Here is a 13,580-nt window from a genome sequence, read left to right as displayed (position 1 = left end):
AGTTTTGTTCTACTACTTTCTCCACTTTCTATGATACACATGGTATAAAACGTCAGTTAACCACACCATACACCCCTCAACAAAACAACGTTGTAGAACATTGCAACCACACCATTACCTAAATGGCCAAGTCAATGATAGAACACATAAATATTCCTAGGAAATATTGGGCAGAAGCATTGTTTACTGCGGTTTATCTCCTTAATCGGTCTTCTGCACATGCCATAAAAGGGAAGACCCCTGAGGAAACCTGAAACGGTTGCAAACCCAGGATCAACCATCTAAAAGTTTTTGGCTCTTTAGCATATGTATAGATTCCAAATGCCTAGCGCTACAAGTAGGATTCCAAGAGTCAAAAGCTTATGTTTATGGGTACAATGAGACGGAGGAAGTGGAAAAAGAAAAGGACCTAGGAGATCTTTGGAGGATTTTATTTCAAACAAGACAATGTATAAGTGAGAAATATTTTAATTTGCTTAAATTTCACAATTTTTGCAACAATTGGAGAAAAAGACAAACACTTCTAAATGTAGAACTTTCTTGGGTTTCTATGGCATCCAACATTTGATAAGGACATGGAGGAAGAAAAGGAACAATGCTTGGCAAATTTGGTAAAGTGGGACCCATCAAAAGATTTCTTAGATTGGTTAGAGGTGATGCATAAACTAATGCCTAATCCTCACGAAGTTTTTCTCAACAGGTACAACCTCACATAACACTTTTGGTATTGTTAACAAAGAAGCTCTTGCTGCAGATTTGAGTCTGTCAACCATTGTTTTCCTAAGAGACATTATTGCTTTCCTATATTGAGGCAAGAGTGATCATTTAAAGTAAATTCATATGCGTTGACCTTCTATGTTTTACCGTGGGCTTTTGTGACTTATTTACAGATCCATTCACTATGATTTTTTATTCATTGAGCTCTTGGAAGGCTATGATCCTTTATTTATGTTATATTAATACTATGAATAATATAAAAAACTCTAAACCACAATTCTATATTGGTGTATCGCATTCTATAGTTCCATATCTCATTGCAATAAGTATTTTGCTAATGATTTAACAGTAGGACACTGTTGGTACTACTCATAGTGTAGCTTTACTGCATTAGAAATAGTCCCCATGGTCAAAGTGGTTGCTTGTGGTTTTATTTTTCTTCCACTTCTTTTGTGCAAGACACTATTGGATTTATGTTGTATACTTCATGTGTTTTATATTCCTTTGCAGTAAAAACTATCATGATTGGGGAATCTGGTAGCATGTGCTGTTTCCTAGTCAGAGGGTATGTGGGTTCAGTAGCCCCCTATAAGTGCCTTAGGGGCAGGAGTCCTTAAGGTTTGGGTGCTTTTTCAGCCCATGGTTTCATATCCATTTTGTTGTAATATTGCTAAGTAGTATACAATACTAATTTGCATATAAATAGTCACACATGCAGTAGTGTTATTTACAAAAAGCCTAATATTACAAAATACCTTATTATATGGTAAACTATTGTGCTGGTTTAGTAATTGAGTGTTCTTTTGCTGGTTTTCTTCCAGAATGGCATCCTAGATTAAATTCTTGTGTAGAATGTGAGTGCTATCATTTCTTTCTTATGCATGATTAATAGTTTCTTAGTATTGCTTCCTGTTCCCTGGTTTATTAGCATTTCCTCTAACACATGCAACGACGAAAGCAATTGCTTATGTTGTTTCTGGCAAGGTTTAATACAAATAATCATGAATGGCCAGGAGAATTGGTTGAGAATGAAATAGATTCATCTTGATAACAACTATGACCTAAAGTTTTAGTGCTTGGATAAAATCTAACCTACGAAGATATTACTTCCCTTTCCAAATTAAATAGTGTTTTTTCTGATCTAATGAAGTAGGTAAGATCATTAATGCACTATCCTTTCAGCTATTTAAACTTTGAACCTTTAAACTTGCCTGAGTGGGTATGATTATATTGAAGAATATAGTATTTTGAATTTTCTACTCTATATCAAGTTTGTAAAAACTAGAATTATTTTGATGAAATTATATAGTATTTTGGGTGATCATGAGATGAATATTTTCTATGTACGCAGGCTCAAAAATCATTGCAGGGCTCCTTGAAAGAATAAATTTGATTTCTGTATAAATTTACTTGTATTGCATGGTATTTGATTTCCTATGAGATTCATTGTGAATGTCTTTTTCCTGTATTAGTCATTATGCGGAATTTCTTCCATATGCGCACGGAGACAACAATTGTGGGTGCAGCATTACTGCTGTTCTTCTTAAATCTCCTCCATCCTTTAATTGGTGCCCCAAAGAATTTTCCCTCATTAAGTTTTTGGGCTCCAATATCTTCAGCAGATGTTGATAAGATGATTCTTGTCTATATTACTGCACCAACTAAAGAAATTGGTAAGTAGATTAAAGGTTCATGATACTTAACTTTAGTTTAAGATGGATTTTGTTGTATAAACCATTAAGGAAAAATTTAAAAATTATTGTCAAAAGTTGAGATGGATTTTAGAGATGACTTGGTTAACTTCTGATGCATCCTCCCTTTACATGTTTGTTTGTGTCCTATTTTTAATAGCCATAGATATGCAGGGTTTTGAAATACAACACTTTTTGGTAAAGTTTACCATGGAATGTCTTGTTGATTGCTTTTCTATGTTCTCATCTCCTTGGAATTACAAAATAGTTCGTGTAGTTGATTCCATATATTTTGTATATGTTAATTTTTTCACTTAAAACAGATTGCTATAATACACATAGATAGACACTAATGTGCATACATGCACATGCCATATGAAATTGAGGCAATGCCATTATAACATATTTTAACTGTTGTAAACTTAACATGCTTTGGGTACAACATAGCAGTATTTTGTCAATGTATATAAATACTATATTCCATAGTAGTATTATATTTCAATTCATCTAAAACTTGACTATTGTGAAAAATACATGTCCAAGACAAACACCAATAATTTGTATTTTGAACTATCAGATAATCAATTGAGCAGTGAAAAGCCTTAACTATTTAGCACCCAAATTGAAACAATAGGAAAATATTTACCACATTTTACATTGCATAGAAGAAATTATTTTCTATTATCAATTTAGTTTTGTTAAGTGTCTTTATAGGAATAATATAATAATCTCCAACAAGCAAATAAATAACTTCGCTATTTAAATAACAATACTATCAACAAAAAACATCATTCATTAGCTATATAGGACTAGGAGTTACCGAGGGACGACACATCCAATTCAGTACAAATATGGCATCTATAGAAGTGCACACAAAATGTTGAATTGCAAATGTTACTTAAAGCACTTAATCAACGAAAAAGATTCAAGAGAGAGAAAGCACCATGTCAGAACTATGAATTGTAAGTGTTGTCCTTCATTTTGTAATCACAAAATGTGGGCAACACTATGAAACTTTGACATTAAAAGTTTCCAATTTCTCTAACTCTAAGTTGATTTACTATATGATTTGTGAAATTTGATCAATTAATCTTTCCTAATTCATGTTAAAAATCTTTAGACTTATTGAATCTAATGGCATCTGTTTGATTTTTGAAGCCTTCAATGTCTCTTTTTGCGTTTTAATGTGTTTGTTTTGGTCCTTTTGTTGCCTTCAATCTCTTGCTGCTCGTTTTGAACTATCGTAGTACTTAATCGGGATTGCCAATCAAAAGATATTAAGGTTTAAGTGGATGTGTAATCAAACTTTAGAACTCTGATTGCATATTTAAAACTCTAAATCTTTTATTTTGTTGTTATGTTGCACTTTTGGATGTTTTTAACTTAAAAGTCACTTTTAAATGTGTAAATACTTTATAAAGTTGCACTGTTTGATCTTTTAAGTCATAACTTAAATCACTGAAGTTATAAGGTGCACTTTTTGAACCTATTTACACATTACACATGCACTGGAAGTTATAACTTAAATCACTAAGTGAAAAATGCACTTTTTGAACCCATTTACTCATTATACATGAACTTTTATAGGCAATGTGTAATAGACATAAAAAAGTGCGATTTCATTTAAGTGAAACAATTAGACATGTGCAAAATAGAAACAAAGTGAAAAGTTTAAGTTAAAACAAGTCAATAACGTATGCTTGCAATTGAATATGCAAATGCATATGAAAAGTGCGATTTGCTTCATTTGTAATATGAAAATGGAGTTGAAAATCACAATTTGATTTCAAATGCTCTCATTTCAAGTGCCAAATCACACTTCTTGAAGCACATTGCATATTACATCACTTTTTCATACATATGTAATATGGAAATGAAGTCCAAAACCACGATTTGGCTTGTTTCCATGCAAAACAACTTGCGTCTTTTAAAACCACTTGGCTTGGCATTATATTACATTAAAAGAAAGCACATGTAATCACACTTTTAAAGTGAGATTGCATATGCACTTTTAAACTATAAAAAAGAAACTCCAAAATGCAATATGCATCTCAAGACCAAAAGTGCAACTTGCTTCATGGCTGCTCAGGTTTTCATCAAAATGCAATATGCAAAAGACACCCAAAACCACGATTTTCTTCTTGGTTGCACATGACTACCAAATGCAATGTGCAATAGACGCCTAAAACCACAATTTTCTCACTTGCATTTCAGCTTGTAAAAAGCAACATGCAAGTCATGTCCAAAACTGTCATTTGCATGAAGTGAATGAGAAATATGTAATGCAAACCAAAAAGTGCAATTTACACTTGGCGTTTCACTTGTATATCATTTAAATGTGCAACAAGATTTAAAAAGTGCAATTTAGGGATGGAAATGAAGAATATTTGAATGTCTTGTATGCAATCTGTAAATGCATTTGGAAGTCCTGATTTGGGGAGAGGTGTTTCATTCCAAATTCACTTTGCTCTCCAAGTAAGTGCAAATCTTTGGTTTTGTTTGTATTTCTTGACGTTGTTGCATATTTGATATATTCTTTTTTTTTCCTTCCATTTGTTCATTGACAGCCCTAGATTTTTGTTCTTAATTACAAAAAAATTCAAGCTCTCATTCCTTGTAAATGCAAGAAGGCTCTTCTTCTCCAAAACAAAATTGCTTGGAAGCTTGAGGTGTTTGAGAGTCTTCATTTTGAGTGTTTGAGAGTCTTAATTACAAAAGAACCTTTGCCAATATCATCCACACTTTTCTACCAACAACAAAGTCTCGAGCACAATATTGTTTCTTTACAAATTATAGATGCTCAATAATTGTCTTACACTGAATCCTGCGATCCAACAAGTTGTCTTGTTTCACTGTCATTGAACCTTGTGACCACCATTGGTGATTCATTGTGGCAAATTTAACGTGGATCTAAGTACAAAGAACACCCAACAATGTGAGACATCCACAACAAGGTTGACATTGGCGACAACAATGGGATGATATTGTTTGCAAATGAGGCTTCGTATGATGGGATTTGCCACATTCCTAACCTTCAAAATGTACCCATATGGATACCATCAGGAAAGATAAGACAAGGAATGATCAAATTCATCGATCCACGACCATCCCATGTAGACATTATTGGCGAGAGATATAATCAACATAAAGGATACATTGAATAGTTATGGTGTTATGTGTGACTATATTGACAAGCCAACTCCAATAAATTTTGTCTTACATTACAGTAGAAATTTTGAAAGTAAATTTTAACATAGCCACTTAAACAACGACCAAACCCATTCATGGATGACATCAACAAATAGATTAGATGGGAGTGCAAATAAAGGTTAACATGAGGAATTACTACTATACACAAAAAGATATAAGGAGTGTAGAAATAGGTTGGTACATATCACGTCAGTAATATGCCCACTCGTAGTCATTCACATGCCAGGAGGGCAAGAGCGGTCCAACATGTACCAAGCAAAGAATTAAAATGAATTAGGTATAATACAGATATTGTGCTTGGCATATGACATAGAGTTCATTGGTTGGGAACCAATACTAATTCAAAGTAGCTCAGTTTAGTATAATAATTAATCAATGGTTATAGATTTATAATCAGTATGATAAAGTTAGTGGTTATATCATCACAACCAACAAATATGCAACGGAAAAGGGAATCTTTGGCAATAATGATTTATTTGGAGGGAAAAATAGGGAGATTTAGATTCAGAGGGAGCTAGACATTTCATTAGAGGAAATCTTGAAAGAGAGGGAGCAGATAGAGGATATGATTTAGTCAACCTTCGGTGATCTCAATCATAGATGTGAGTATCGCCGATTAATCGGTGATACTAGAAAAAATCGCGATTTTTTGGGGCCGGCGATTTAGTCGCCCCAAAAACCGTGAACTTTTTTTTGCAAATTTTTTCAAAAAAATCGCAGATTAATAGGCGATTAATCGCCTAAAAATCACTCGCGCCTGGTAGTCACATAAAGTGACAAAAAAACATATTTTTTTCATTTGGTTTTTAAATTGCTTAGGGCGTTTTGGAGAGGAGAGGATAGAGGAGTTCTTGGCAAGCAAGAGGTGGAATCGAGTGCATTTGGAGGCCTTTTGATTCGATTTCTTCGTTACTAGGTAAGTGATTTGAATCTTTGTTTTTTATTTTTGCAAGAGATTGAAATGGATAAAAATACATTCCTAATTAGTTAGGAATGCATTTGATGAATGTAAGCAAGATTAAATGCATTCATTTGCATTTTTTTCCATTCTAGATGGAATTTATGTTAGAAGTTTGTACTTTTTTGAAAAATTTGAAACCCTAGCAGCTAGTTTGTTTGAATGTTATTTAGATTTCAATTTATTGGCACTGTTATTGGAATATTGCTTGAATTCTTTGTTTAACTGTTAACTTTGATCTTGTTATAATTTATTTATAGTTTTTTTTATAAATTTGTATGCGTAAGGCAGCCCGCAGTAGTCTTAAATGGCAGACAAATGGCCATTGACTCCATGCCCTTTAGGCTACATTGGCACTCGGCCAAAGAATGCGAGAGATTAGGCATGGAAATATGCCTATGAAGCACCCGATGAACCAACCAAAGTGATTTGCATTCGATGTGAAAAAGTAATATCCGAGGGCATTTACCGGTTCAAATATCACATCGCAAGGATCTCAAAACATGATACAAATCCTTGTGAGAGTACAACAGAAGAAATAAAAAGGTTTGCAAATGCCTTGCTCGTAGTTGGAGAGCAAAAAAAATTGCAAAGAGAGCAGAATAAATTGCATGTCAGGGCAGCCATAGCAGAGACCCAGGGCAGTTTCATTGATGTTCAGGAGGAGGCAACCATTGAGAGCATGGCCAACTCTTATCGTGGGCCGCGTGTCTGCAAATAGGGTGGTTTTTCTTTCACGAGTTCCGCTCCCACTCCCACTCCTACACCTCCTAGCACTTCCGCACCATCAGGATCAGCAGGTGCTTCTGGGATAGGGAGCTATTTTGTGCCGAGGCACACACCTAGTGCACAACCTTCATTAGAGGCCACTAGATGGAATAAGGAGGTCCATGACTAGGTGGACAATGCACTAGCAGATTTCTAGGTTTTCAACAACCTTCCTATTAGTGTTGTTGACAGTCCCTATTGGGAGGCTTTGGCCACAGGGTTGACAGTTGCAGGAAAGGGGTACAAGTCCCCTTCTCGTTTTGTGTTGGGTGGCAGGTAAGCGAATAATTTTATTACACTCGATTTCTTTTTAATTTTTAACTTTTTACTTAGTTCTAAATTTTAATTAATTTATCTAGAAATTAGAATGTTGATTACTAAAGTCTAAATCAATTTAAAATTACTAAGAATCTAAGACATAACTAAATTTTGTTTTTGTAGTCTTATTGGAACTGCTGTTGAGAGGGCCAAAGCATTTGTTGAGGAACAGAAATAAGAATGTACAAAATTTGGTTGCACCATTCTTTCTGACGGGTGGACGGATGGGAAGAGCAGGACCATAATTAATTTTTTGGCCTGCTGTAATGATAATGTGGTGTTCCTGAAATCAATCGATGCCTCCAGCAAGGTAAAAAATGCTCAGACATTGGCATTGATGTTGGAGAACATGGTCTTAGAGATTGGCATTGAAAATGTGGTGCAAATCATCACAGACAATGCTACTGCATATGTATCAGCAGGTAAACCGTAATTTTATGTTGCATGTGCATTGTGAATTTCACAAGAATTTTTAATAGTTTGATATTTTTGAAAAGTTGGAAACTAATTAGTATTTGCTTTTACAATTGGCAGGAAAACTCCTACAGAAGAGGCACCCCACTCTCTCTTGGACCCCTTGTGTAGCACATGTCCTTGACCTTCTTTTGGAGGACATGGGCAAACTTGAGTGGGTTACTCCAATTGTGGAGGATGCAAGGCGGGTGACAAAATACATATACAATCACCCATGGGTCCTTAGCCTGATGAGAGAGCACACTTATGGCAAAGAAATTGTCAGGCCTGCTGTCACAAGGTTTGCAACAATTTTCTTGACATTGTAAAGCATTCTCGATAATTTGGTTTCTTTGAAGCAAATGTTTGTTTCCAAAAAATGGCTTGATTCCACATTTTCAAAGAAGAGTGAAGGAGAGAATGTTGTGCGAATTGTGTTTGATAAATATTTTGCAGATAAGGCCGATGAAATAGTAAAGGTAACTACAAAACTTTAAGTTTTAGTTTACACTTTACAACTTTATAACATACTAAGTTTGTAACTCAAGTAAATAATAATTTTGTAACTTGTCAACTAATTTGAAATTTATATTGTAGGTGTCTGAGCCTTTAGTTAGAGTTTTGCGTTTGGTTGATGGAGACCAAACGCTAATGGGTGAACTATATGAGGCCATGGACAAGGCCAAAGAATCTGTCAAAAATTACTACAAGGAGGAAAGCATCAAATATGAACCCATTTGGCAGATCATTGATAGAAGGTGGAATAATCAGCTCCACCAACCCATTCATGCAGTAGGATATTTCCTCAACCCACGTTTTATGTATACTGTAAGCTCATTCTTACTCAAATTTAAGTTAACGAAGACTTGAGTTCATTTTGCTTTCATAGGGTGTTGGATGTGTACTAAAATTGCAAGACTTATTTGTTTTTGGTTTTTGGTTTTAGGGCTGATGGTACATATGCAGATCCTGATGGAGAGGTCATCAAAGGCCTAAGTGAGTGCGTCCAAAAGATGGTAACCAGCGAGGAAACAAGAGATAAAATCATCGCTGAGCAGGAGATCTTCACTTCAGCAGGGGGCAAGGTGTTCTCCACTCCTCTCTACAAGAGAGCAAGGCTTACACAAACCCCAGGTAATACATTTGCAAACTTCTGAATCTCAAATGCTAAATTAACATTTATGTTTCACTTTTTGTTGTCTATTAGTATTTTCTAACTTGTACAATTTTTGTGATGCAGTGGCTTGGTGGACCACTTGGGGTGCAAGCACTCCAAATCTTGCAAAATTTGCTCTCAGAATCCTATCACAGCCTTCCAGCGCATCACATTGTGAGCCCAACTGGAGTTTGTTTGAGGCCATCCACACAAAAAAGAGAAATAGGTTGTCCCAAAAGAGGATGAATGACATGGTCTATGTGCAATATAATCTTAAATTGCGCATGAAAAGGGCACAACAAGATCCTCCTGGGCCAATCGATTTGGATGAGATAGATCCTTATTATGATTGGACTGCACAGGAGCAGGCTCCCTTATTTACACAGGAGGAAATCTCCAATTTGGAGAGAGAGGCCGCGGAGGAGGCTGCGGAGGAAGGGGGTGGAACTGGATATGACATCGATTTGGATGACATCGAGGAGGGCGATGATGAGGATGATGACATTGAACTTACTGCAGAGGACCTTGACATCTTGCACGTAGCGAATGTGGAGCTACCGACATCTAGTTCTATAGCTACACCATCTCCTGCATTGGCACAAACACAGACACAGACACAGGCACAGACCCTGCGGGGTTCTAGTTCTAGAGCTTTACCCTCTCCCGCACTCGCTAGTAAAGCGACTGGGAAGAGGAAGATGTAGTCCTGTATTTGACATTTGTACTTATTTGTAGTCTTGTTGATGTGCTTATTTGAACTCTTTACATTTGACACTTTATTTATGAGAATACAACTTCTCATGTGTTGTGAACTTGTTAGTTGTTAGTAATTTACAACTTGTCACTACTTACTTGTTAGTAATTTACCGATTAATAACTCTTTTTGCATTGATATATATCTAAACATGATTGTTTCTTATGTATTGTTAGTAATTAAGTCATTAGATGCAAAAAAACATTGAATTCTGTAAAAAAATCGCATTTTTTAATTAAAATTTAGTGGTTTTTGAGTTCCCGATTTTTTGCCAATTTTTCCTGATTAAACTTTTTCAGGCCTAGGCGATTAATCTCCTCAGGCGATTTTTACATCAATGATCTCAATCATATTGATTCAGAGGGAGAAAACTATATTGAGATGGATTTTTCAGTGATCAATAAATTTTAGTAGTCAAGAGGACTGTGATTCATGAATATACCTTGTCACTATGTGCTTTTAATGGGCCTACCTCCTGTGTGCATCATGAGGAAGTGGCGACTTCCAAATGATGCCACTTGTATTTGCACAAGTTATTGAAAGGTGACGATCTTACAATAACTTATTTTTTTTATTATGATGAATATCTCACAATATCTATGTAGATCATGATAGATTACACTTTGTGTGTTGGATGTTTATATGGTAAGCATCATGAGAATGCGCGTGCACATACCTTATAAACATTTTTTGAGTACACGATGAATGTTATGCAAATTGATATTTTGGAAGGCCATTACATAGAGTACTTGGTGAATATTAGGTGACTTGATGTTCCAGAAGGCCATTACTCACAGAGTACTTGGTGAATATCACGCGACTTGATGTTCTGGAAGGCCATTACTCAAAGTACTTGGTGAATATCTTGCATCTCAACATTCTGGAAGGCCATTACTCAAAGAGTAATTGTGAATATCATGTATTCTGGGAGACCAATACTCATGATATCAGATGTGATATCAAACATTTGAGTAATTGGTGAATATCATGTATCTTGGGAGACCAATACTCATGCTATCAGATTTGATATCAAAACTTTTGAGTACTTGGTGAATATTGAATGTCTATATTCTGGAAGACCAATAGTCATGATATTAGGTGTGATATCAAACCTTATTAAGTAATTGGTGAATGTCATATGTTGATATTCTAGAAAACCAATACTCATGATATCAAATGTGATATCAAAATGTTTAATATCTTCTGATCAAGGATATTCTTATATTACATTGAGGTAATAAATGGTCATATGTTTATCGTCCCTAGCTAAGAGGGAGTGTTGATGTTTTTGTAGCTTAACTTGGATAAATTACATCAAGATATATATATATATATATATATATTAAGAGATATTATATATAACTATAAGAGTTTAATTATGATAATGAACAGACATGTCCCTTATGAAGGGACATGTCTATTCTCTCACTCTTTTATAAATATAAGGGAAGGTCGCAATTGGAATTTGCATACCATTAACATTTGGCAGTGCTTAGTACATTTGCAGTGATTCTCCAAAACTAAAGTAATGTAAAATGCCTAATTCTTGCATGTTGAATTTTGAGTCTAGGTCCTTACATTGAGTGATAAGGTGATCTTCTCATGTGATTAGCAGGTCATCAACATATAAAATAAGAATTAACATCTCACCATTAATTACCTTAAAATAGGGGTTTGGATCTGCATCGTTCTTGGAAAATCCTAGTCCCACAAAATAGTGATGTATCCTCCCATACTAGGCTCTGGGGGCCTGTGTAAGTCCATAAAAGGCTTTCTTTAATTTGCATACATGTGAATCCGCATTATGTATCACAAAACCTTTAGGTTATTCTAAATAGACTTCTTCAATCGTGCCATTCATGAGTCCAATCTTGACATCCTTAGATGGATCTTCTACCCTTTAATTGCTGCATTAGCTATTACTACTCTAACTGAGGTGTAATGGGCAACAATTGCAATCGTCTCTTCATAATCAATAGTCTCCTTTTGTGAGAAACCTTTGGTAGCAAAACAAGCTTTGTGTTTCTCTATATTGCCGTCTGGAACATGTTTGATTTTGAAAAACCATTATGAGGAAACAATAAATCTCCCTTTTGGTCTTAGTACTATATTCCACACATCATTCTTTATAATGGACCGATACTCTTCTGTCATGGCATCTTTCCATACTTGATGTTGAAGGGCTTTTGTAAGACAAGTTGGTTCTGATTTGATGATCTCACTCATCAAGGCAACATAGCTAGAAAATCTGTGAGGTCTCTTACTTTCTCCAAAAGTTCCTTTGGGTGTTGCATAATTTTCAGCTTCTTCAATCATCTTTCTTGCCCAAAGTGGTCTCTTTTTGTTATTGTTAGGTTCATCTACTAGATCAGTGTGATTTTCTTTAGGAGACTCCCTCTGAATCTTGGGAGTATGATCCTCCTCCATACCTTTAGGGGGATCTTGAATTTCTGTCTTATGAGAGCTCTTGGATCTTTTAAAAACAATGTCATCCTCATAGATGACATCCTTGCTAAGTTCAATCAGTTTCTATCCAAGCATGTATATTTTGTAGGCTTTTGATGTTCCACTATAGCCCACAAATATTCCTTCTTTCCTGTGGTTCTAACTTAGACCTTTTTCTTTAGGCACATGAATGTAGATAGGACAACCAAAAATCCTTAGCTGACTTATGTCAGGTTTTACACTGGTGAATGCTTCTTCATGAATTTTGTTATCTAGACAAGAGTGTGGACATCTATTTTGAATGTAGACAATTGTCCTAGAGGCTTCTGCCCAAAATGAAGTTTCTACGTTTTGGTTGTACAACATGGCTTTAGCAGCTTCTACAATGGTTTTATTCTTTCCCTCATCAACTCCATTTTGTTAATGATTGTAAGACACTAAACTTCCTATTGATCCCAACATATATACAAAATTCCTTACAAATTTTTGAAGCGTATTCCTTCCTATTATCTATTCTTTGTACTTTGATTTTCTTCTTAGTCAAATTTTTTGTAGAGCTTTGAATTCCTTAAAAACTTTAAGGAATTTTCTTCGACTCTTTACACTTACGAAAAATATCCAAGTCTTTTAGAAAAATCATGTACAAAGATTACATAATTTAAGAATCCTACCATGGAGGGTATAGACATGGATCCACATAAGTTAGAGTGAATTTATTCTAATACATATAAAGTTTTACTAGTACTATTTTGAAAAGCCCCCTTTGTATTCTTTCCTAGGGCATACCCTTTACATGCTCCTTCATGAGATTGGTTCAGTTTGGGCAACCCAATCACAAAATTTTCAATTGAAGGCAAGGCACTAAAGTGGAGATGTCCTAATCTTTGGTCCTAGATTTCATTTGAGTCAGAAGTGTCATGAATTAGGGCTTGGTTTGAATTAGTGCAAAGTTTGTAAAGACATCCTTATCTTATTTATATAGTTTTTACTTTCTTTATGGTGGAGTTCTTTGGCGATGCTAAAACTTTTCCATCTAGAATGGTAACCCTACATCCTTTGTCTTCAAGAGTAGAAATGGATACAAGGTTCCTATTTATTTCTAGAACATAC

General features: G+C 35.1%; 2 protein-coding genes across 16 annotated transcripts in view; both read left to right on the top strand.

The window, feature by feature from the left end:
• LOC149530521 (uncharacterized) overlaps positions 1–13,580 on the top strand; it is a 212,037-nt gene that overhangs the window by 13,023 nt on the left and 185,434 nt on the right. For all 15 annotated transcript variants that reach the window (XM_089810558.1, XM_089810550.1, XM_089810561.1 and 12 more), the window contains exon 2: positions 2,190–2,390. In XM_089810558.1, coding sequence (XP_089666684.1) covers positions 2,195–2,390 — 196 coding nt within the window. In that variant the 5' untranslated portion in view covers positions 2,190–2,194. The remainder of the gene's footprint in view (positions 1–2,189; positions 2,391–13,580) is intronic.
• LOC149530523 (uncharacterized) lies at positions 7,706–10,085 on the top strand. The gene is made up of 4 exons (XM_089810025.1): positions 7,706–8,594; positions 8,713–8,907; positions 9,062–9,249; positions 9,356–10,085. The coding sequence occupies exons 2-4, from the start codon at positions 8,780–8,782 to the stop codon at positions 9,973–9,975; spliced, it is 936 nt and encodes a 311-aa protein (XP_089666151.1). The 5' UTR covers positions 7,706–8,594; positions 8,713–8,779; the 3' UTR covers positions 9,976–10,085.

Source organism: Cupressus sempervirens, chromosome 11 (genome assembly GCF_028749045.1).
Source record: "Cupressus sempervirens isolate cs-2001-9-10 chromosome 11, ASM2874904v1, whole genome shotgun sequence".
Classification (NCBI taxonomy): domain Eukaryota; kingdom Viridiplantae; phylum Streptophyta; class Pinopsida; order Cupressales; family Cupressaceae; genus Cupressus; species Cupressus sempervirens.
This window is presented reverse-complemented; position numbering and strand designations above follow the sequence as displayed.